The sequence below is a fragment of a genome, unplaced genomic scaffold (genome assembly GCF_019419815.1).
Source record: "Pyrus x bretschneideri cultivar Hongxiangsu unplaced genomic scaffold, Pyrus_bretschneideri_v1 Contig32, whole genome shotgun sequence".
In the NCBI taxonomy this organism is placed as follows: domain Eukaryota; kingdom Viridiplantae; phylum Streptophyta; class Magnoliopsida; order Rosales; family Rosaceae; genus Pyrus; species Pyrus x bretschneideri.
The window spans coordinates 2,109,066-2,131,457 of NW_025999635.1; the positions used below are offsets into that span (position 1 = coordinate 2,109,066).

General features: G+C 38.2%; 3 protein-coding genes across 7 annotated transcripts; 2 read left to right on the forward strand and 1 right to left on the reverse strand.

The window, feature by feature from the left end:
• Nucleotides 1–2,194: 2,194 nt before the first annotated feature.
• On the forward strand, nucleotides 2,195–3,599 carry LOC125480246. The gene is made up of 3 exons (XM_048590845.1): nucleotides 2,195–2,312; nucleotides 2,405–2,501; nucleotides 2,800–3,599. The coding sequence occupies exon 3, from the start codon at nucleotides 2,806–2,808 to the stop codon at nucleotides 3,355–3,357; it is 552 nt and encodes a 183-aa protein (XP_048446802.1). The 5' UTR covers nucleotides 2,195–2,312; nucleotides 2,405–2,501; nucleotides 2,800–2,805; the 3' UTR covers nucleotides 3,358–3,599.
• Nucleotides 3,600–9,440: 5,841 nt separating this feature from the next.
• LOC103937321 (L-type lectin-domain containing receptor kinase S.4) lies at nucleotides 9,441–11,768 on the reverse strand. Its single transcript, XM_048590843.1, has one exon. The coding sequence runs from the start codon at nucleotides 11,552–11,554 to the stop codon at nucleotides 9,608–9,610; it is 1,947 nt and encodes a 648-aa protein (XP_048446800.1). The 5' UTR covers nucleotides 11,555–11,768; the 3' UTR covers nucleotides 9,441–9,607.
• Nucleotides 11,769–12,521: 753 nt separating this feature from the next.
• Nucleotides 12,522–18,111, forward strand: LOC125480136. Of its 5 annotated transcripts, none has more exons than XM_048590481.1 (5): nucleotides 12,523–12,769; nucleotides 12,893–12,976; nucleotides 13,664–14,102; nucleotides 14,640–14,703; nucleotides 17,802–18,111. In XM_048590481.1, the coding sequence occupies exons 3-5, from the start codon at nucleotides 13,698–13,700 to the stop codon at nucleotides 17,858–17,860; spliced, it is 528 nt and encodes a 175-aa protein (XP_048446438.1). In that variant the 5' UTR covers nucleotides 12,523–12,769; nucleotides 12,893–12,976; nucleotides 13,664–13,697; the 3' UTR covers nucleotides 17,861–18,111. The 5 variants fall into 5 exon arrangements, 4 of the variants coding, with proteins under 4 accessions (XP_048446437.1, XP_048446439.1, XP_048446438.1 ...); XM_048590483.1 differs by having other exon boundaries at nucleotides 13,862–14,102; XM_048590480.1 differs by having other exon boundaries at nucleotides 12,522–12,769; nucleotides 12,893–14,102.
• The last annotated feature ends 4,281 nt before the right edge of the window (nucleotides 18,112–22,392 follow it).

Below are 22,392 nucleotides of genomic sequence, written 5' to 3' on the forward strand. Positions count from 1 at the left end.
GCGTCGCGACGCACGTCTCTTTTCAAATTTATTTATATCTTAATATGACTTATTTTTAGCTACATCTTTTGAAACTTGATTTTAATCTTACTTTACTCTTTGTAACTCAAAAATTGCCACTTTATTCCTTAAAAATCAAAGTTCACTTCACTTTGCCCTTTTGAACTCAGTTTTGATCCCATTTACCCCCTGAAACTTAAAAGTCGTCTCTATAAAATCAAAATTCGCTCCACATTGCCTTAAATCTATTAATTTCTTATGTGGGTTTGATATAAGTGCGCCAGGCTAATCAATTTCTTTTTTAATTTTTTTTTTCATCTCTTTAATTTATTTTAAATTTAATATTCTCTAATTGTTGAATGTTAACTCATAATAGAGATTTATAATCAAATTTATTGGACTTGTGACATCGTCTTTGGTCCCACATATGTTTTATGAGGCGTCATATAAGTTTCAGAGAGAAGAGATAATTCATAAGTCAAAATGGAAAAAATTTTGAGGTTAGAAAGTAAAAATAAGCCTCTTAATATTAACAATGGACAATTTCCTGCTGTTCAAAGCCCTGTAGCTATACAATGAGTACCAGGAATACAAATAGTACCTGCTAGGCTGCTGCAAATCCATTCTGAATGCTCCCTCTAGAGAGGCCTCAGATGTCAATTGGTTGCGGTGGAACAATTCCATATGGAATTTCGAGCATGCCTGCTGTTAGATTTGGCATTCATGTCGTATTTTTTGTGTTCATATAATTTTCGTATCATATTTGATATCTTAATGAGATATATCATGTAATACCAGTTAAAGTAAACAAGTAATATGATCCAACCTGAACTCGTCCTGTTAATATTAACGGGTAATATAACCGACTCGTTATCCGTTGTAAAAAATATATTTGAAACCAACAAATAATCAAATGAAAAATATAATGCTAAATTAGTATATACATACCACATTATCACATAAATATTACTTCAAAACATAAAAAAACATTTGATGTGACATCCCACATCGCCCAGGGGTGATCCTTAAATGTATATTCCCATCCCTACCTAGCATGAGGCCTTTTGGGAGCTCACTGGCTTCGGGTTCCATGGGAACTCCGAAGTTAAGCGAGTAGCGCGCGAGAGCACTCCCAGGATGGGTGACCCATCGGGAAGTTCTAGTGTGAGTTTCCAAAAACAAAACCGTGAGGGTGTGGACGGGGTCCAAAGCGAACAATATCGTGCTACGGTGGTGGAGCGGGCCCGGGAAGTCGTCCCACCCGGGCCGGGATGTGACAATTTGGTATCAGAGCCAGTCTCTGGCCGGAAGTGTGCCGACGAGGACGTCGGGCCCCTAAGGGGGGTGGATTGTGACATCCCACATCGCCCAGGGGTGATCCTTAAATGTATATTCCCATCCCTACCTAGCACGAGGCCTTTTGGGAGCTCACTGGCTTCGGGTTCCATGGGAACTCTGAAGTTAAGCGAGTAGCGCGCGAGAGCACTCCCAGGATGGGTGACCCATCGGGAAGTTCTCGTGTGAGTTTCAAAAAACAAAACCGTGAGGGCGTGGTCGGGGCCCAAAGCGGACAATATCGTGCTACGGTGGTGGAGCGGGCCCGGGAAGTCGTCCCACCCGGGCCGGGATGTGACATTTGACTTTCAAGTATTACATATATGTTAATTAATGTAGAAATGTGAAAAATATTAAAAAAATATATAAAAGCTCGTAATGACAAGTTTTACAACTTTCATGAAGGGTTCAATTTCGAAATTGCAACTATAATTATATAATTATAAATCAAAATTTAACCGTTAATTATCGTTTACATTTACGCTCGATTATTCTCATCAAATTTTATTTTTTCATATTTTCTGTTTGGAAACATGATATTTTAGAGGATCCATGTAACCATCTGTCCCGAATTTTACAGATTTTGGAGCAAAAGTAAATTGGTAATTTCAAGTAGGAGAGATATTTTTGTCATGTTTGCTTTTTGCACTTGTTTGGTGTGCCGGTGGGGCCCACCTCTGTTTTTGGTCCCCGGCTCTCTCTCCCGGTTTCCCTCTGTTCTCTCATTTCTCTCCTCGTAAGGCTGTCACTCTCAATCTTTCTCAACTACTTCTCTATTTCATTCTCTGCAAACAGAGACCGTACCACCACCACAACTCGCCGTTCTAGCGAGCTCCTTCGCCACCACCACCACCTTAAGACCTTCCCAGTCACGATCTCGAACCCAGGCCAAGGCCATGGCACTCCACAGTGGCAGAGGCCATTGTTCATTTCCTTACCCCGACGAACTCCAGCGAGCTTCCATCATCGTCGACGAGGTAAGCGTCGGGACACCTTCTTTTTTCTTCCTTTCGTTGTGTACGATCACATTTATTCCACGAATGGTTGATGTGGTGACGTGGGGATTCAGATGTAACTCCGGGAAGGCTTTCCTAGTTTTCACGCGAGAACCCGAGACTTGCAGGCCGTTTTCCGACCAACTGCGGCCACGACACAGCTCCAAATTGGTATGAACCTCTTCTTCTCATTCTTCCCTACGCTATATTGGACTCCGTGTGCAGCTCGGTGCTTAGATTTAATACTCGAAGATTTTGGTAATGTTGAGTGGATAAATACGGTCATTGAACAAGCAAGATCCATTACAAAGTTTGTGTACAATCATAGTGCAGTGTTGAATATGGTCAGAAGGTCTACTTTTGGCAATGATATGGTAGAACCAGGCGCCACTCGCCTCGCTACAAACTTTACAACATTAAAAAGACTGGTTGATCTAAAACACTACTTACAGGTATGGTTACTTCGCAGGAGTGGATGGACTCCCTATATTCAAAGGAACCGGGGGTACTGGAGATGTTGGACCTTATTAGTAATCAGTCATTTTGGTCCTCATGCATCTTGATTATTCGTCGAACAGATCCTCTCTTGCGAGTTTTGAGAATGGTTGGTAGTGAGAAGAGGCCTGCAATGGGATACGTGTATGCTGGAATGTATCGAGCAAAAGAAACAATTAAGAAAGAAGTCGTTAAGAGGGAGGAGTACATGGTATACTGGAATATCATAGATCAACGATGGGAACAGCTGTGGCGTTCTCCTCTTCATGCTGCAGGCTTCTACCTTAACCAAAATATTTACAGTATCGAAGGAGATATCCATGGTGATATTGTCTCGGGTACATTTGACTGCATCGAGAGATTGGTTCCTGATACAAATGTCCAAGATAAAATCATCAAAGAGCTAAATTTGTACAGGAGTGCTGCTGGAGATTTTTGGAGGAAGATGGCAATTAGGGCTAGAGACACTCTGCTTCCTGGCGAGGGACTAATCTTTTCGATTGTTTTGCTATTTCTAATTCGTGCATGCTAAGTCGGATAAATATTGTTGTTCCAATTCAAGTGGTATTTCGTAATTTATAAGCATTTTTATGTATTAGATCAACTCAAGCCTTCGATTTTGTTTAATCCCGGTAAAGATGGAAGCTCTTTGTTCTTTTGGGTGTATTTGGTGTAACTATGACGCCGAAATTACCTTTCTAGGAACAGAAACGGAACTTTCATCGTTGTATTCTGTTTTTTGTATTTGAACCTGTTTGAACCCGATTTTACACTATTGGCTCGTGCAATCAAGGCCGTTGATGAACCTAGCTCTCAACCGTTGGATAGCAGAATAGTTAAGATAATTATTATCGAAGGATATATTATGGTTTTAATCATGATATTATCCTTTGATGGTGAATTATCTTGATACAAGATAGATGAGATGCAAACTATATCTCAAGCTTTGGGACTCTTATCTGGTTAAACAACAATTTGCGTGCAAATTAAATGTTCGTCAGATAAGAGAACAAAGAGGTACAGATGAGATTGAATGGGTGTTTGACTGATGCCGTGCAAAAGTTGGATGGCATATGCTTTTGTCTTATCATGAAGTCTGTCAAATGATAAGTTTGATGGAAGGTGGTCTTTAAAGTATCAGATTATATTGCGATTAAAGGTAATTTATTATGTATGTATGGTTGTACCTAGACCGACATGGTGGAAAAAGAGAAGTTTTAGTTGGAATAAGTCGCATTCGTTTGGTCAGGCCATGCATGTGGAAAGATATCTTTATATTTTCAAGGAAAATTGGGGGATATTGGATGGCTAAGGCGGTTCCACACAATCTAATGGTTCAGAATCAACATAGCAGGTGATATTCTACAAAGTTAGAGAGGCGATTGGACTTTACAAAGTTATCAGGCTGTGCTAAGCAAAATACAGCCACTATAAATACAGAGTCGCAAACAACATTAAGACCCCCTCCAATTCAACACACAAACTGCCTTGCGCAAGCTCTCGCTCTACGCGAAATCTCTCAACAACCTTGAGATTTTCCACCAACACATTTTCAGTTTGGATAAACAGCACTGTGAAGGCAATCGGTGACACCTTCGGTTTGGATAAACAGCACTGTTGCTGTAGAATCAACCGTCGACGGAGCACCTTCAGTTTGGATAAATAACATTGCGTCGAGGCCGACTGATTATCTATCCAAGTCTCGGTCGAGAGGGATTTTCGAATCCTTATTGGTAGAGGTCATCTCATTAGCTTTCTCGGTGAAATGAGGTGTCACAGGTTATTACATTCGGTACATTGAAAGCCGAATTTGATATTGAACTTCGTAGAACTAGCAGCCTTGTCTTTAGGCTCTAGAACTCGAAGGCCAAGACATGTTCTTTCCTTTGCCGCAGTCGCAAGATCAAGAAGTCAACAGTGCACTCAACGCGATGTCAACACATTTTACTCCTAGGTCGAGCTCGGCCGACGAGTTGGCACTCCCTGCACACAATTGAAGGACGTAGTTAGTTTATTAATTACTCGGTCTGCGTGCCACGTAGGCTTGATAGTTTTTAGGGTCAACATTTTGGCACGCTAGTAGGACCCTTGTGCTAAAACTGTGAAGTTCATATGATATATCAAGACGTCAATTCGGCTCCACGTAGCCGATTGTACGAGCTCCTAAAGCAATTGGAAAATTGCCACAAGGAGAGAGCAAAACTGTTTGAGAAGTGGCATAGAAGATGGGAGCAATTTTCTATTCCGGCCACAATCAAATTTCTGCCTAGGAAAATTGTCAAGACGGCTGAAGAAATACCTAGGCCACCTGTTGTCTCGGTCGAAACTGAAAGTGTGGTGGCCTAGAAGGAAAAGTTCAAGTTTCTGAGCCAAAAATCGACTCAAAACATGATTCGTCAGATGAGTGTTCCAATGACGAACAGGACCGATACACGGTTTTAGATGAAAAAACCACATCAATTGATATAGTCATTGGAGACATAGGCCTAGTCAGAAAAACCACGCCAATCGATATGATTATTGTGATAAAGCCGATATGGAGAAATCCTGTTCGACTAAGTTATTTGAGTTAAAAGCCGAAATTAGCGAAATTATTATGCCTGGGGGGGCATAATAATTGTTCAACACATTCGACGCCCGATGATAAAAAAATCTTTCGTCTAGTCGAACATATTTGAAGATGATCTTCTATTCGGCCTTGGAAAAACTCAAAGTGAAAATTTATAAAAAGATTTCGGCTTGTAATAAAGCATCGTTGGCCTCCTCCTCATGGTTTGGCCACTTTTATTTTTGTTTGCTAAAAAAAAAAAAAAAAATTTCTTAACCATTCGGCTGCTCAGCCGATGCTTAAGAAAATAAAGGGGGCCGAGGAACATCCCATGTGGCACGCCTAGTGGGACATCGAGTAGATCAATTCACACCAGGCTTGTTTAAATCAAGGTCTTATATACTGGGCCAAGGAACGTCCTATGCGGCTAGGACTGGTTCGATATGGGATACTGAACCAAAAACGTTGTCTCGATTCCCAAACCAAAATTTTCAGAATTCCCAATTTCAAGACTGATCCTAAACCAAATTTTCAGGAATCCCGAAATAATTTTGGGCTTTTCAGTTTTTGGGCTATAATAACTTGTCTGTGCTGCTGTGCAGTGTGCAGCCACTCTGCATATCTATAGTTCCCAAGCATGAATGAAGTGATCAAGTTATTCTGTAGAAATAAAATCAAACCAAAATCATTGCATATATCCCCTACTCACAATAGCCAATTTGATCTGCCTATTCTACTACACATGCATGCAACAAAAATAAATTAAGTTACAAATCCAAAAGCAAAAAAATTAATTACAAGCCAAGGTTTCAAAATAAATGAAGTAACAAACCCAAAAGCAAAAAAATTAGTTACAAACCAAAGTTTCAAAATAAATTACGTTACGAACCAAAAGCAAAATGAAAAGTTTAAAGTTTATGAAGATTGTTGGCCTCTTCGGTCCCTTGATCTTGTTGATGGTTGTGGTTGCTCCCTTCTTATTGGTGAAAGACCTCCTAGTGTCAAGTTGCAAACGTTATATACACAAGGTAGCCAACAACATCAAAAGAAAATGACGTGTATTCCCGTTACAAGGATTCCATTAATAAAGTAGGACTGGGACAGTACAAAATGTAATCGAAAATTTTCTTTTCTCCTTAAGCGTAGGACTAACTTCATATATATTCATAAAGAGGAAACACAATTAAGGAGTCATCTATTCATAAAGAGAATTCATATTATTCATATCTAACTAATATACTGATATAAATGCATAAGTTTAAAACAACCTCTGTGGGGCAAGAGGCGAACACGGCCAGGGGTCAACACTCCCTGCTTCATGGGGAAACCTTGCTTGTCGTAACCTCCCATGATCTCTTGAAAACATAGCCCTTAAATTCCTGTTTCACAGATAACAATCAATAAAAAACTTGGAACCAAAAGAAAAACAGAAAAAAAGACCCAAAAGAAAAACATAGCCCTTAATGCGGCATCGAATCATTCATTGATCATTCAAGACAAGATCCTCCTAATTATGACTTAGCCGTTTTCATTTCCTTTTGTTAAAAAAAAAAAAAAAAAAAAAAAGAAAAAGAGTACATTATTTTCTTAACCATTTGGCCTTTTAGGCCAATGCATAAGAAAACAAGGGGGCAACATTATTAGTCGTCGGTGACCATTATTTGCTCCAATTGTTGACCTTGATTGGTGATAGGCCAAGCTGCCATTTTTCTCGACCTCGGTAGTTGAGAGATGCGACAGCTCTCTCATTTTCTACATTAAATAGAATGCATACATGTATGCATGTGCATGCAAGGGACAAGTGGCATGTATGCATGTGCATGCAAGGGACAAGTGGCGAATTCTCCTGCTTAGATTTTCCACTTGACAGAAGTTGGGACTGGTGGTTGCACACTTTTTCAATAAAGCGGTTTCCTCACTTTCCTTTGTCCAAAAGAAAAGAAAAGTGGGGGATTAGAGGACTATCAAAGTATGTGTGTGTGTGTGTGTGTATAAGAGTCGGCCATGGGGTTTTATATTGGAAGTTCGGCTGTCAAATCCAAGAGTCAGGATATTTAAATAGCTTCGGTAGGGTTAGGAAGTGTTAACATGTAGGCCACTTCCTGGTGGCCATTTGGCACCATGCTACATTCTTTCTTGGGACAGATAGGCAGAGAGATTTGATGGTGATTGGTTTTCACTGAATTACAAGACAAAATAAAGAAAAAGTTATGTATATTCGGTGGAAGGCAGTGCATGGAGCAAATATGGTGATATTATTGTGACTCATTCGGTGAAACAAAAAGAAAAGTTGTACTACTCAGCGAGATGAAGAGATTGATACCTTGCACGCTGACCAAAATTGGGGAAGATTTCCCCCGTGAGGTTCCTACGTCCAAACATCGATAAAACTTCTTAAAACCACTTCCAAACATACACTAAGACATGATCTACAACTATTGGACGAGGTTCAAGGCTTACCTTCGCCGGAGGAGGAGAAAACTAGCCGGAGAACTTTGGTGAATAGTGTAGGCTGAGAGGAAGGAAGGGGTTCGGGGTGTTCTCTTTCGATTATAAGCTCACTAGGGTGTTAATGGAGATGTTTAGGGTGTTAGTGGAGATGTTGATGTTGTTGTGGTGTTGTTTGTTGGTGAGAAAAGCCCTCGAATGAGGTTGAGATCGAGAGAGCCGAGAGGGAGTTTAGAGAGAGAAAGAAAGCTTTTTCAAAAAAATAAAAAGGAAGGGGAGTGGGGACTCACGGGTCCAAAAAGAAAAGAGGGGAGAGGGGCCAGGGGGACAAGGATCACAGGTGGGTTGCTTGGGCACACCATTTAACACACAAAAACAATTTTAAAAGAAAAAGATCTAGCCCAAGATGCAAATTTCACGAAAATACTCATTTCGTTCCGATAAAATCGGGACGGGTTGTTACATGGTGATAATTAGAAGCAGATAGTTTGTAGCAATTAAAATGTTGTTAGCAAGATATAATTTTCCATTTTAGTCCTCATCCAGTGACTTGTTATCACAGATGAAATGTATAAGTATTAGGAAATAGAGAGATGAAATTGTTCACTCTAATCTTGGGTAAATTTAAAAATTAGAGTAAAATATATACTTGGTTCCTGAACTTGGTCATTAGTTTAGAATTCGTCCTCAAATTTAAAATTCGTTAATTAGAGTTTTTGAATGTAGCGACGACTTGGATTCTCTCTCTTATCATCTCTTTAGAGTCCGTTGCGGCAAAGGATGGATCGCGGCTTTAAAAGAAAGAGTTTGATGGCTTATTTCAACTTTGAAGTTCATGTGCATGTCACATGTCGATGGGGATTTTTAGTTCGATGACGAATTCTAAAACTTAAGCTAGTTTTATATGTGCAAGTACCCCTTTCACAGGAGGAGAGAGGCAGCGAGAGGCGTATACACCTGGGGACATATATGGCATAATAAATACTGCAACAGTTTAAGTTGTTTTGCTAATAGGATAAATAAATCCTAATCAGAATGGCTGTCCTACATCATGATATTGTCAAAATTATTTAGCTAAGTTCAACATCTGATACACCAGTGCATTATAGAATTTTTGAAAAAGATGTCTTTTTTAACTTGAAAATATTGAATATTTCAACTGCCTTATGATATTTAGAGAAAATGATAATAAATCTTGTTTGAATTAAAGACAAAATTTCAGCGATGGTCCCATAGCTTTAATCCACTTGGAACAATGATGCCTCAACTGAAAATCAATGACCATTAGTCTCTAACTCATCAAAACATGTAGCTATGGTGAACGGTGGGATAAGAATGCACTTATGATGAACGGATACTTCACTTTGATCACGTATCTCGCATCCGATATTGTTAGATACTCGTCTGATATGTATTATGGTTAAGTTTGACTTGATGGATACACATATTCCACATGTGAGATACATGAATCATGCTTTTAGGATACTTCCACACTTTCAAATCAGAAATTAAAAGAAAAAAAAATTAATAAGAGACAAAACTTTATTTTGAAATCTAATGAATATGAAGAACTAACCTCTAATTGAAACTTTGAATAAAACTCTCACACTTCTTCGATATATATCAAGGGAATTAGATTTATCAAATGAATTTGGATGATGAATTCGAATTCTTGTGTTCTCAAGATATGTTCCAATGTATCCTACATTTTAGAGATTTTTCGTATCACCATGTTATGTCGTATCGTATTGCCGTATCCATATCTTCATAGGAATGCACATAATCCTCAAAACTCACCACCCGTTCCACCGCCATCGCTGCCACCATTCTTGCCATCATAAGCCCCGGGAGACGCCACTGCGTCAGGCAGCGCCGCCTCACCCTCCAAGTACCTCACCACCTGCCTCATTGTGGGCCTTGCCCTGGGGGAATTATTCGAACACATCAGCCCTAGCTTCAGCACCACGACGGCCTCCAGATCATCAAACTCACCCCCCAATCTGTGGTCCACAACTTCAAGAATTAAACCGGCCATCCACTTCTCCCAAACCCAATCAACCAAAATCAGCTCCTCCGGCTGGGCTTTTGGTTCAATGGGTCTCCTCCCACACACCAGCTCCAGCAGGAGAGCACCAAGAGCAAACACATCCGAGCTCGGAGTCGGTTTTCCGGTCCGAGTCAACTCCGGAGCGAGGTAGCCCAGTGTCCCAGCAACCCTAGTTGTTGTAGGGTTTGCTCCATGCTCATACAATTTAGCAAGACCGAAATCTCCAAGCCGTCCATTCATCTCAGAATCCAAAAGCACGTTTCCTGCTTTTATGTCCCTATGAATCACAGTCTGCTCCCAACCTTCGTGCAAATACAATAAGCCAGAAGCTATATTTTGAGCTATCTTGAACCTCTGTTCCCAGCTCAAAATTGCTTTTGGCTTCTCAAATAAATATTTATCCAAGCTCCCATTAGGCATAAAATCATACACAAGCAGCAAATCTCCGCGCCGCCGACACCACCCCAACAACTGTACTAAATTCCTGTGCCTGAGACGGCCAATGGTGGCGATTTCCGATACGAATTCCTGCAGACCCTGCCTCGACTCGTTCGAAATTCGCTTAACCGCCACTTGCGTTTCCGAATTCGGCAGTGTCCCTTTGTAAACCTTACCAAATCCACCAAACCCGATCACCTCTCTATCCCTGAACCCTCTGGTGGCCCGCTTCAGGTCGTTGTACCTGAATCTATGAGGCCCGATGTCGAGCTCCCACTGCTCGATCACCTCGGCGTTCTTGATCCTGTGAACAATGTAGAAGCCCAATCCGGCGGCCAAGATAAAGAAAACAAGAGCAGAAAGAGAAACACCAACGATCAACGCTGATGAATGCTTTTTTTTCGGGCCGGGAAGTTTAGGCAGAGCTTTTAAATCCAGAGATTTGGCTTCTCCGTTCATCTTAAAGCTCCAACCGGAGACGTAGTGGGAGCTGGCGAGCAACCCGGTCGAAGCAGAGAACCCAACGTACATAAAATCTTTCAAAATTGGAGAAAGATCGACATCGAATGTTAAAATCGGGGATTTGGGTTTGATTGAATCGGGTGAAAGCATGACAGTGACTTGATTTTTCACCGAATCGTAGTCGACCCAGGCCTGGATCGGCAGCCCACTCTTGAGCTTGAGGTTCTCCTTCGTCGAATTTCCACCGCTGAAAAACCCGGCTGGGGTCGATTTGTTGGAAACCAGGCTGTTGATATCGATTCCGACATGGTTGTCGTTGATGTCCCCGAATCCGAAGTCCTGGACTGTGTCGAATTCGACGGCAAAGATGTGGTTGGAGAAGTTGCCGACGACGGTGGCGTTGAGGATGCCCAGGTACTGGCTGGGGAGGGATCCCGGGAGCGATTTCGACGGCGAGATTATGAAGGCAAGGCCGTGGCCGCCGAGCTTTGGGTACTGTGGGACGATGGTGAAGACGAAGGAGGTGGAGAAGGAAGAGGCTTTGCCGTCGGTAGAGCTTTTGAATCGGACTGGGGCGGAGTAGAAGGCGTGGCCGAGGACTCTGAGAGTGTCGTTTGTGAGCTTTAGCATGCCGTTGGGCTCGATTGATGCGACGCCGTTTAAGCTCATGTTGCTGCTGTTGGAGACGCCATTGAAGCCGTTGAAGTTGAGCTCTTGGTCAAGCTGGGTTTCTGCTGGGTTTGGGAGGAAGAGGAGGAAAACCCAGCAGAGGCTTTGGAATCCCATAGGAAGTAGAGGTCGATTCTTTGCTGGGTCTTTATTAAGCAGATGGCAATGGAGAGCGGTACCAAATATAACTAAAATTTCACCTTTAATTTTAAAAATATCATGTATGTTTTAAAATAAACTTCAAAATCTCTCAAAAAAAAAAAAAAACAAAACAAAACAAAATAAACTTCGAAAGACTTAAATGTTTTCAACTTATGTGGGCTCCTGGAATGTTTTCTCTCCGTACCCATTAAGAGGATGTTTCTTTGGCCCCACTAGCCCTCACTAGACTAGATTAAAGATTAGTGTGGTATGTTGTTTGTTTTCTAGGGGGACTAATTTTAATGGGATAAGGGTGGACTTGCCCTGACTAAATTCATCGCTAAACGGTCTTAGCAAGGCACTCCGAAAACCAGCGGACTGCTAATACCATCGTTGCTCGCATCCTCGTCTTGCTTGATTGCGTCCTTGTATTGCTCGACTTGGTCTTCTTCCTGCTCGATGCATCCTCGTCCAGAGATTCGTGAATTGTGTATCATGCGATTAGAAATTATTTTAAATATTTTTATTTAAAATTAAACACAAATAGTACCTGACAAAAACTGATCGCACGATGTACGATAAACAGACACGATTTACGGATCTCTAGGATTCTCACCGTGACGACCCATCTCTAATTTTCTATGTCATTTCCTTCCCAAGTATGTAAAATGACGATTATCCCCATGTTGGCAAAGTGGAACCTGACATGGACGTTGTTATTCGGCTTTTAATTTAATAGTTCGTTACTATTCATCCAAAGAAAAATCAGATGAATTACTATTCATATGAAGAAAAATCAAATGAATTACTATTCATATGAAGAAAAACGGTTGGGTTACTATAGTATTTTCATTATTCATTTGGGGAAAATTTGTAAAGTGAATAATGTTGCTACAGTAATCTTTCTAACTTTAAAAATCAATCATTCTCACCCACCATACCTACCGATTAATCATTCTCCTTATTTTATTTTACTCATCAATCAAACATTCTTTCTTAGCTTCTCCTTCTCTTTCTCTCGCCGTGTCTCCCTCTTCCCTCTGCAACATAGACACCATCAAAACACTCCTAGCATCCCTAGAAACATGAATCCAACCTAGGGTTTTTGAAAATCAGAGTCCAATTGCAAGTCCTACATCCTCCATTGAAGCCGCGACTTTCCCGGCCAATTTCTCGTCTATTCCAGCCAAGGTGAGGTCTCTAACCACCATATTTGGATTCCTCTCGTTGAGTGGATGAATTTTCATGTATAGATCGTTGATTTTGGTTAAGAATTGACAAAGTTATGGACGTCTAAAGTTTTCCTTTTTTCAGGCGAGTTCCTTAGTTTTTCCGCGGACCAGTAACTTTTCAGGCCATTTTTCGATCATATCCAGCAACCATTGGGTTTCCAAATAAGTATAATCTTATTCTACACTTTCCTAGCTTCATTTTGATATATTATGGGCAAAATTTGGTTAAGAAATGAACCCGTAATGACCATTTGATATATCTTAATATGACTTATTTTTAGCTACATCTTCTGGAACCCGTTTTTAATCTCACTTTACTTCTTGTAACTAAAAAATTGTCACTTTACTCCTTAAAAATCAAAGTTCGCTTCACTTTGCCCTTTTGAACTCGATTTTGATTCCATTTACCCCCTGAAACTTGAAAGTCATCTCCATAAAAATCAAAATTCACTCCACATTGACTTAGATCTATTAATTTCTTATGTCGATTTGATATGAGTGCGCCAGGCTAATCAATTTATTTTTTATTTTTTTCATCTCTTTAATTTCTTTTAAATTTAATATTTTCTGATTGTTGAACGTTAACGCATAATAGAGATTTATAATCAAATTTATTGGACTTGTGGCATTGTCTTATTAGGTGTTGGGTCCCACATATGTTTTTGGAGACGGTATATAAGTTTCAGGGAGAACAGATAGTTCATAATTCAAAGTGAAAAGAATTTTGAGTTACGGAGTAAAATAGTAATTTTTGAGTTACAAAGGGTAAAATGAGATCAAAATAAAGTTTTAAGGGGCATAACCAAAATAAGCCTCTTAATATTAACAATGGACAATTTCCTGCTGCTTAAAGCCCTGCAGCTGTACAACCAGTACCAGCAATACAAATGGTACAACTAGTACCTGCTAGGCTACTACAAATTCATTTGGAATGCTCCCTCCAGTGCCTCAGATGTCAATTGGTTGCGGTGGAACAATTCCATATGGAATTTCGAGCATACCTGTTGTTAGGTTTGGCATTCATGTCGTGTTTTCCATATGTTTATGTTAGATTTGGCATTCCATATGGAATTTCGAGCATGCCTGCGGTGGAACAATTCCATATGGAATTTCGAGACGCCGTTATGTGTTTTTGCAGAATCCGGCTCCACCAGATCGACTCTTTGAGCTGCCCGCCGCCTTCAACGTGTCGCGAGGATTTCACAACACCACCCTCACCACCACCGGCGAGGGAAGTGTGGAAGCTGGATATTAATAAGAGGAGGAGGAGGAGGAAGAATGTGAGAGTGGAGGTGAGAACTTTGAAATCGAATTGGGGAAGATGAAGGGTCTTGGTTTAAAAAATATATATATATATATATATATATATATTATTTTAATATTTTAAATTTGGGTGGGAAATTTTTTTTTTTGAATTTTGAATTTCCACATGGACACGTGGCGTCCAGTCATTGTCCACATGGGCACCATGTCATCAGTTAACAAAAGACTTAACAGCCAGACTAACGGATGTATGAGACTATCCCAAAATTAACACTTTAGGTATGACTCTAGGATGAAAAAAAACTTCATGTACTAAATGTTGAAAACCATGAAACTTGAGGGTAGTAAACTGATATTTACCTTTTTTTTTTTTTTTAAATTAAAAGTTTTGGACCACCTTACTTCCACTCCCTCTCTCTTTCCTCGTGGCGGCTCGTGTGGCGACACATGGGGGAAACTCGAGGTCCCCGAGGTCTTTCGACGTGCCGAATCCGAATTCGTTGTCCGTTTTTCCAAATTTTATCGTTTAGGTATAGTTTTACTAAATGATCTCAAATTATGGTTAGGTGCATCGGTGGGAAGTGACTTCATCCTCACTAGCTCGGGCATTTCCTGGGCAACAAAATATCTGTGAGTGGATCCCTTCTTAACTTGCATGGTTTTATAAAATATTAGGTTTGCATGCATTGCATATTACATGAAATGAACATGTTTCTAATATGTTTTATGGATTTCTACATTCATGCTTTTTGAAGAACTTATGATTTATTTAAATGCTTTTACGAGATATTTAGGACTCTTCGAAATTACGTTTTACAAAAGATTATGAATGATTGGATTTTCTAGGGATTTACGAATATGACTTATTTTACGGATTTATGAGTATGTGCTATCATGGATTGATGAGATAAGGTTTTGAGCTTAGAGCTCCGGATTTTGATATGAGATTTTTGAGATATGTTTTCAGTACGTATCTAGTGGGTTATCATATAACACATCCACACAATATGGGTAAGTAGATGTCTATGGCCATAGGACACAGTTGAGGATATGTGATGTATATTTCTTCTCCGGCGTAACTCGGAGTCGTATAGCTTCACCTTCGGGTGATGGGGCCTACCAAGTTTCTTCATTGGCGTAACCGAGTGTCGTATAACTTCACCTTCGGGCAAATGAGGAGTTGATGATATTTATGCCATACCCCCAGCTTCACTGCTGAAAGCAGTGTCGGATAGCGTTTCATTATCAAAACCAGTGTCAGTGTGTGATGTATATATTTTCTTCTCTTGTGTAAACCGGAGTTGTACATCTTCATCTACAGATGATGGGGCTTACGATGTTTCTTCATTGGGTAACCCAGTGTCATACAGCTTCACCTTTGGTGATGGACATATATTGCCTTCAGGAGACTATGATACCCCTAGAGAGTACATTATTGATGAGATTTACGGATTTGCCTTCTGGCAGTGATAGCACCATTATTGAGCATCATTTTACATGTACATGTTTTACGAACACATTTCATGGTATGTTAAAGTTTTCAGAAAAACCTATTATGTAGTATTATATGTATTTTCAAAATAAGGGATTAGCATGTTCAGAAATAAAATAGTTTTCGTATTATCAATATTATTATAAACTTTGGTCCACTCACCTTTTCGGTTTCGCGTCTCCTCAAGAGTTAGAATCGAGGCACACAATTCCGATGCCAAGGCATTTCTGCTTAGGCATCTTCGAGCCTCCTCTGTGTAGGTTCCATTCCTTAGATCATACCTTTCCATAATAATTCTTTCACATTATTCTTAATTAGCTGTATACTCTGAACACGATTCTGCATTTGTGTATCTCTTTCTAATTAATGTTTTAGTTATATGTGTGTTTAAAATGGCTTCGTCACCCTCGAGTGTCAGCCAGCACATACCTACCTTAATATTTAGGGATATCGAGATTGGGGCGTGTCAATCCGAATATGCCAAGAAGTGTGGCAAAACATGAAAAGATCAAATGCGTCCACGTAAAACTGCGCATAGCCCAACAAAAATATTTTCGTCCTTTTTCAAATTTCAAAAAAAATTTTACACCGTAAATATAAACGCATCAAAGTACTACAATACGGAATGCAGTATTTAAATAGTAAAATTAGAGGACGAGATTTGATAGCAGAGGCTCCGCCTCTACAACTTCCCAAATCTCAACCGTAAATGCTTGAGCGATTTGGATAGCAATTAAAAATAGGATTAACGTCCATAATTTCTTTGATTTCATATTATTGGCGTTAGTTTTTTGCAATTAGGTTTTAACTTACGGTCTTCAAATCGTCTCTAGATCTATTACTTCTAGATCCTCGGGATCAAAACATCATGGTCGTAGATAATAAACCGTGTGGCCCCAAAAATCACCTGGGAGAGGGAGCGGTTGGAATCGCCTGAAATTGCCGAAGTTCAGCTTTAGATACAACTCGAATCAGGTAGGGAGTTCCATTCCACCGAGGCTTCCTCGTTTTCATGTGGTAGTTTCTATGGAGTTCCTGAACCAGAAGGATATGGGAAGCAAGGGCGTTTGCAGCAGAATGGGTGGGCTAATGTTATTGGGAAGCAAGGGTGTTTGCAGCAGCTTCCAGAGGAGAAGAGAGAGGGTTCATTTGATGGTAGATCCATTGATGATTGTTGAGGATTTCAAAACTGCAGGGTTCTTGATGATTGCAGAGGAAAAGGGAAGGAGAAAAAGTGTTGAAGTGAGGGATTGATTTTTACACACGATTTATTACTGACGGCCAGGATGTTTTGATCATGGGGATTCGGTATAATTTATCCGGAGAGGATCCTTATCCAGTGGGAGAATTAAGCTAACACCTCATATTAGTAAAGGAATGTTAGAAATGCCACATAAATTAGAAGATAAAAAATTATTACAAAGTTTTTTAAGAAAACTAAACTATGCAAGGCCTTTTACTCAAAATCTGTTAAGAGAAATATCAAATTCAATGATGAAGATATTGCCCTCGTCAAAAGAATCAAAGAAAAAAAACATACAAGATCTTTCCTTACCATGAGACAAATGATTACTTGATAATTCAAACAGATGCCTTGGAAATAGGATGGGGAGTTTTCTATTAGCAAAGGATGGTCCAAACTCACCAGTTAACACAGAAGGACTCTATGGATATGCTAGTGGAAAGTTTAAAAGAAAAATCTAGTTGAATGACTAGTTTAGATTATGGAATTTTAGGGTGGCAATCTCAAATAACAGGGGTTTTAATTTTGAGGGTATTTATGTCAGTTGGATCAGATTTTTGACTAGGGGTGTGATATCCACACATCCCATTTTACTTCTTACACACCTTTTTAATTTTTGGTCGTCGGATCGGATGAATTAAAGAAGATCAACGGATAGAAATTATCAAGGGGTGTGTGGATAGCACACTCCTTTGGCTATAGTTGAAAGATAATGTAAAAACCAACATTTATGAATTTAGAGGTTAAGTTTTGACTATAAATGATAAAAACTTCTATGCTATTGTATTCTATGGTAAGTTTTTTAGCAGCTTTAACTTTAAAATCATCAAAATAAATTTTTTAATGGATCGAAACGGGTTACCCACAGGTTACTCGTGTGTAAACCCGTCATTAACGAGTTCTTAATGGGTGGCCCAATAATGACCATTAGTTATTGTGTTGATTCAAAACCTGTTATTTTCGTGTAATTGTTGTGTTGTGTTGTGTTAACAGGTCGTAAAGAAATTGTCAGGTCTACCTACTGTAGACAAACCCGCTCCAACATGTGTTAGAGTATCGCATTTGTTGACCTCTCGACAGCTGACATAAAGGCGGGTGGTCAGGTTACCTGCAAGAAAGTATAATCCTAAGAATGATGATCCAAGGATCCCTTTCTTTATTAATTAGAAGAAGGAGCAGATGGTTTGTAGCAATTTAAATCTTGTTAGAAAGATTTATGTGTTCCCATCCAGTGACCTGGTTTTCACAGATGATGTTATGTAAAAGTATTCAGAAATAAAGAGATGAATTTGTACTGGTTTTATATGTTCTAATGTTTCATGACATTAAGCGTGAAAGCTCTTCTCATGTTTTTTATATTCTATTTTATTTATTTATATACTAGCCTTCATGCACGTGCGCACAGCGTGCTATGCGTGACTTACACGTTTTAAATATATTTATATGTGTAAATTGACAAAAGGAAAGTCAAAGATTTGAAATAAATAAATAATCTTAGATCATGCTAGAAGAAACCCCTCATAAACCAGTTAAAGCAGTTGAATTCATATAATAAAATCGGTCTCTATAGAATTTACAATAAGAATAGAGAGAATAATATTTAATGAACAATTGATTGAATCATATTATTGCTAGCCTATTGTGAAGTTAAGCCTACCGTCTCCCCCCCTTAGTGTAGATAATATCATTTGTTAAAAAAAAAAAAAAACAAGCATTTGACAACTAATTTAATCACATTATTATCCGCGTGTGAAAGACCTTTTTATAACCTGCATTACATGCCTCTTAAGATGCTTTGAACATGTTTAAAAATAGAAAAAATAATATTGAATGAACAACTGATTGAATCACATTATTACTAACCCATTAAGAGACTAAGCCCACCCCCCTCTGTCACGATCCGACCCGAGAATAAAGACTATTCATGAGTTAGGGTGTGAGCCACATCTTAGCTATAGAAATAAATTCTACAACCAAGATATGGTGGAAAATTAAATTAAATTATAACGATTACACAATACATCATATAACAAATCTTACATAATAAAAGCTTGAGTTTACCACATATAATTTATTGAATACGCAACGGAAATAAAATATTAGTATACAAAATTAATTCATAACAAAAGTACCAACTAAAATAATAATTGAAATGAGTAGCTCTTACAAATACATAAAATGTATGCAATGAGATGCATGAATGTACTCACTCCCTTCTAAACCCGTCAACCCATAACTAAGGTACCCAAGCCTGCACATCCCATACCATGCCTATACTGCTTGGCTCCAAATATCTTAGAATATGAGTTAACTCCCGTTCATCCCTTAAACCCAATTTTTTGTAATTAAATTCTCAGTTTCCACTTTATTATACAGGCACTTCCCCCGACGCCCAATTGTATATTCAAGCCCTTCCCCCGATGCCTGACATATACATGATTTCATTATTTTATAATCAACCGGTTGTGTACTCAAGCCCTTTCCCCGACGCCTGACATATACAAGGTTCATTATTTTATATTCAAGGCAAACTTCAGCCCTTGAATATCCTAACATCTCAAACACAACTTAACTCTTTTTCCTACTTTACAAGAATGCTTATGTACATGCCATGTAACAAGGATATTAATAATCATATGCTTTAAAACATCTGCAACACTAATCAAATTGTTAGCGACAAGAGTAATATAATCGTAATATTAACAACAAAGTAATAATCTTTAATGTAAATGATAAGCAATATGTTACCAATTCCTCCTTGAGTCAATCCTCCTTTTCCATTAAGTTTCTATTAAAAATGCAGCGTTTTATTAATAAATGGTTTACTCAACTCAAATTTATTGCAATTAAACAAAGGAATACGGAGATTTAAGTGGTTCACCAATTTGGCTACATCCACTACGGTTGTGTTTGTATTTGTATTTCACTAGGTAATGAGGATTTACAAATACATGATAATGACTTAAAAGCCTTGACAAAAATATATAAGAAAAGTGATATGAGAAGGACGGTTTTGCTCTCTTTTCTTCCCCCCTTCTTTGCTCTCTCCTCCTCCTTCCTTTATACAGTGAGTGATTATGTTTCTTCCCTTGAATTCCTTCCCTTTGAAGCTCTATACGTATAGATTAACCTTGTTTGCTTCTTTTCTTCATGAGTCATGGCACATGTGTTCCAATAGCAAGACACCAAGTGTTGTTCTCATCATTAGCCATGATATGTGGTCCAATGGAAAAACAACAAATGTTAAGCTAATCATTAGCCCTAATATGTGTTCCAATAGAAACACACCAAATGTGATGTTAATCATTGACAATAGGATGTTTTCAAATGGCAAAGAGACATGTGTTAAGTTAATCAAGAACTAATGAATATCATGCAAGATGGATGTAATCATCAAAGGCCACGTAAAATGTTCTAACTACAGTAAGTTGTCATCTTCCTCTCTTTAGAGTGGTGAATATCATCCTAATGATTAAGATTCTTATAGGTTGATGAGTAAGCACTTTTAATACCTCAAAGTGTTGCCACCTACATGCAAATAGACTAACATATACATGCTATAGACTCCACCTCTTCACCCTAATTATTAGCTTCTATTAATTACCAACTTCCACCTCATTCTTAGGAGAAAATCAAGCTAACTCTACTAGAAAATTCCCACCTCTCGGAGCTTAACTCTCTAACCCTTTTACACTTCACTAATTAAAGATCAAAAAGGCTAGCAAGGGTAACTTAGTTGCTATTGGCACGAAAAGGGTAAGTAGAAACCCTAACAATCAAACTAATGCATATATACACACACACACACACATATAAGATATATAGTTATTGGACAAAGTTACAAAATTATGACGAGGATGCCAAAAAAAAAAAATAGAAACCTCTCTAGTTGGAGACATTTCAGTATGAAAGTACTTGTTAGGCACAAAAATATATTTTTGTAGTGAAAGAATCCCTACTAACTTACATGTCAAAAATACAAGTTCTTGGACTTATCTATTATATATAAAGCCGGAGGTGTGATGAACAGTGCATCACAGTGGGGATCAGATTTTTGATAGCCAAATTACCAATTTACCCTTGCATAATTTGAAATATGATTTTGGGTAGGCTTTGAATTTTTTTGGCTGAGGGGCATTTTGGTCCAATTCTTTTGTCAGAGTGGGTGACACCAAAGTTTTTGTCTCATGTGTAAAGAATAAAAAAATGAAAGGGAAGAGAGAAAATAATAAACAAATGACAAAGTTGATAGTGCCCACGTGATATAAAAAAGGTCTTTCACACGCGGATAATAATGTGATTGAATAAGTTGTCAAATGATTGTTTTTTTTTTTATGTAACAAACTATATTATCTACACTAAGGGGAGTGGGTGGACTTAGCCTCACAACGGGCTAGCAATAATGTGATTCGATCACTTGTTTATTAAATATTATTTTCTCTATTTTTAAACACGTTCAAAACATCCTAAGAAGCGTGTAATGCCGGTTATAAAAAAGGTATTTCGCACGTGAATAATAATGTGATTAAATTAATTGTCAAATGATTGTTTTTTTTTTTTTTTAACAAACGATATTATCTACACTAAGAATGAGGGGGTGAGCTTAGTCTCACAATGGCTAGCAATAATGTGATTCAATCAATTGTTTATTAAACATTATTTTCTCTATTCTTAATGTAAATTCTATAGAGACCGATTTTATTATGTGAATTCAGCTGCTTTAATTGGTTTATGATAGGTTACTTTTAGCATGATCTAAAATGATTTATTTACTTCAAATATTTGACTTTTCTTTTGTTAATTTATGCATATAAATACATTCAAAACATGTAAGTCGCGCATAGCTAGTAATATATAAAACGAAATTCAAAAAAAAAAATCATCACATTTGAAATAGATATAAGTAAGTGCACACACATTTATATAACCATTTTTTTTTAAATACGGGGTATTACACCCTTCACCTTAGTGTAGATAATATCGTTTGTTAAAAAAAAAATAAAAAAATAAACAATCATTTGACAACTAATTTCTTCACATTATTATCAGCATGTGAAAGACTTTTTTTATAACCGGCATTACACGCCTCTTAAGATGTTTTGAACGGCTTGATGACACCAAAATCACTGTTCACAACATCTGATTAAATCACATTATTGCTAGCCTATTGTAAGGTACTAATTTAAAAAAATAAAAAATAAAATAACTTTACTAATTTATTACCGACACTACGCATCTCTTAAGATGTTTTGAACACAATATTTATGATTTGCCTTTTTATTATATTTTTCTTTCCACTTCACGTGGGCACTATCAACTTTCACTCATCCTTCTATTTTTTTTATTCTTTTTCCACTTATATTTATATTATATTTTATGATAACCAAATTATCCCTACAGTATTTGATATATTATATTGGGCTGCTTTTGGATTTTTTTGGTTGAGGGGCAATTTTGTCCAAATATTTTTGTTGAAGCCATGACCCCAAATTAGGGCTCTGGCTTTATATATAAGAGATTTTATACCACTGAAATTAAAGGAAGTTACAATCTAATACAAAACCTCAAACGAGAATCGAATACA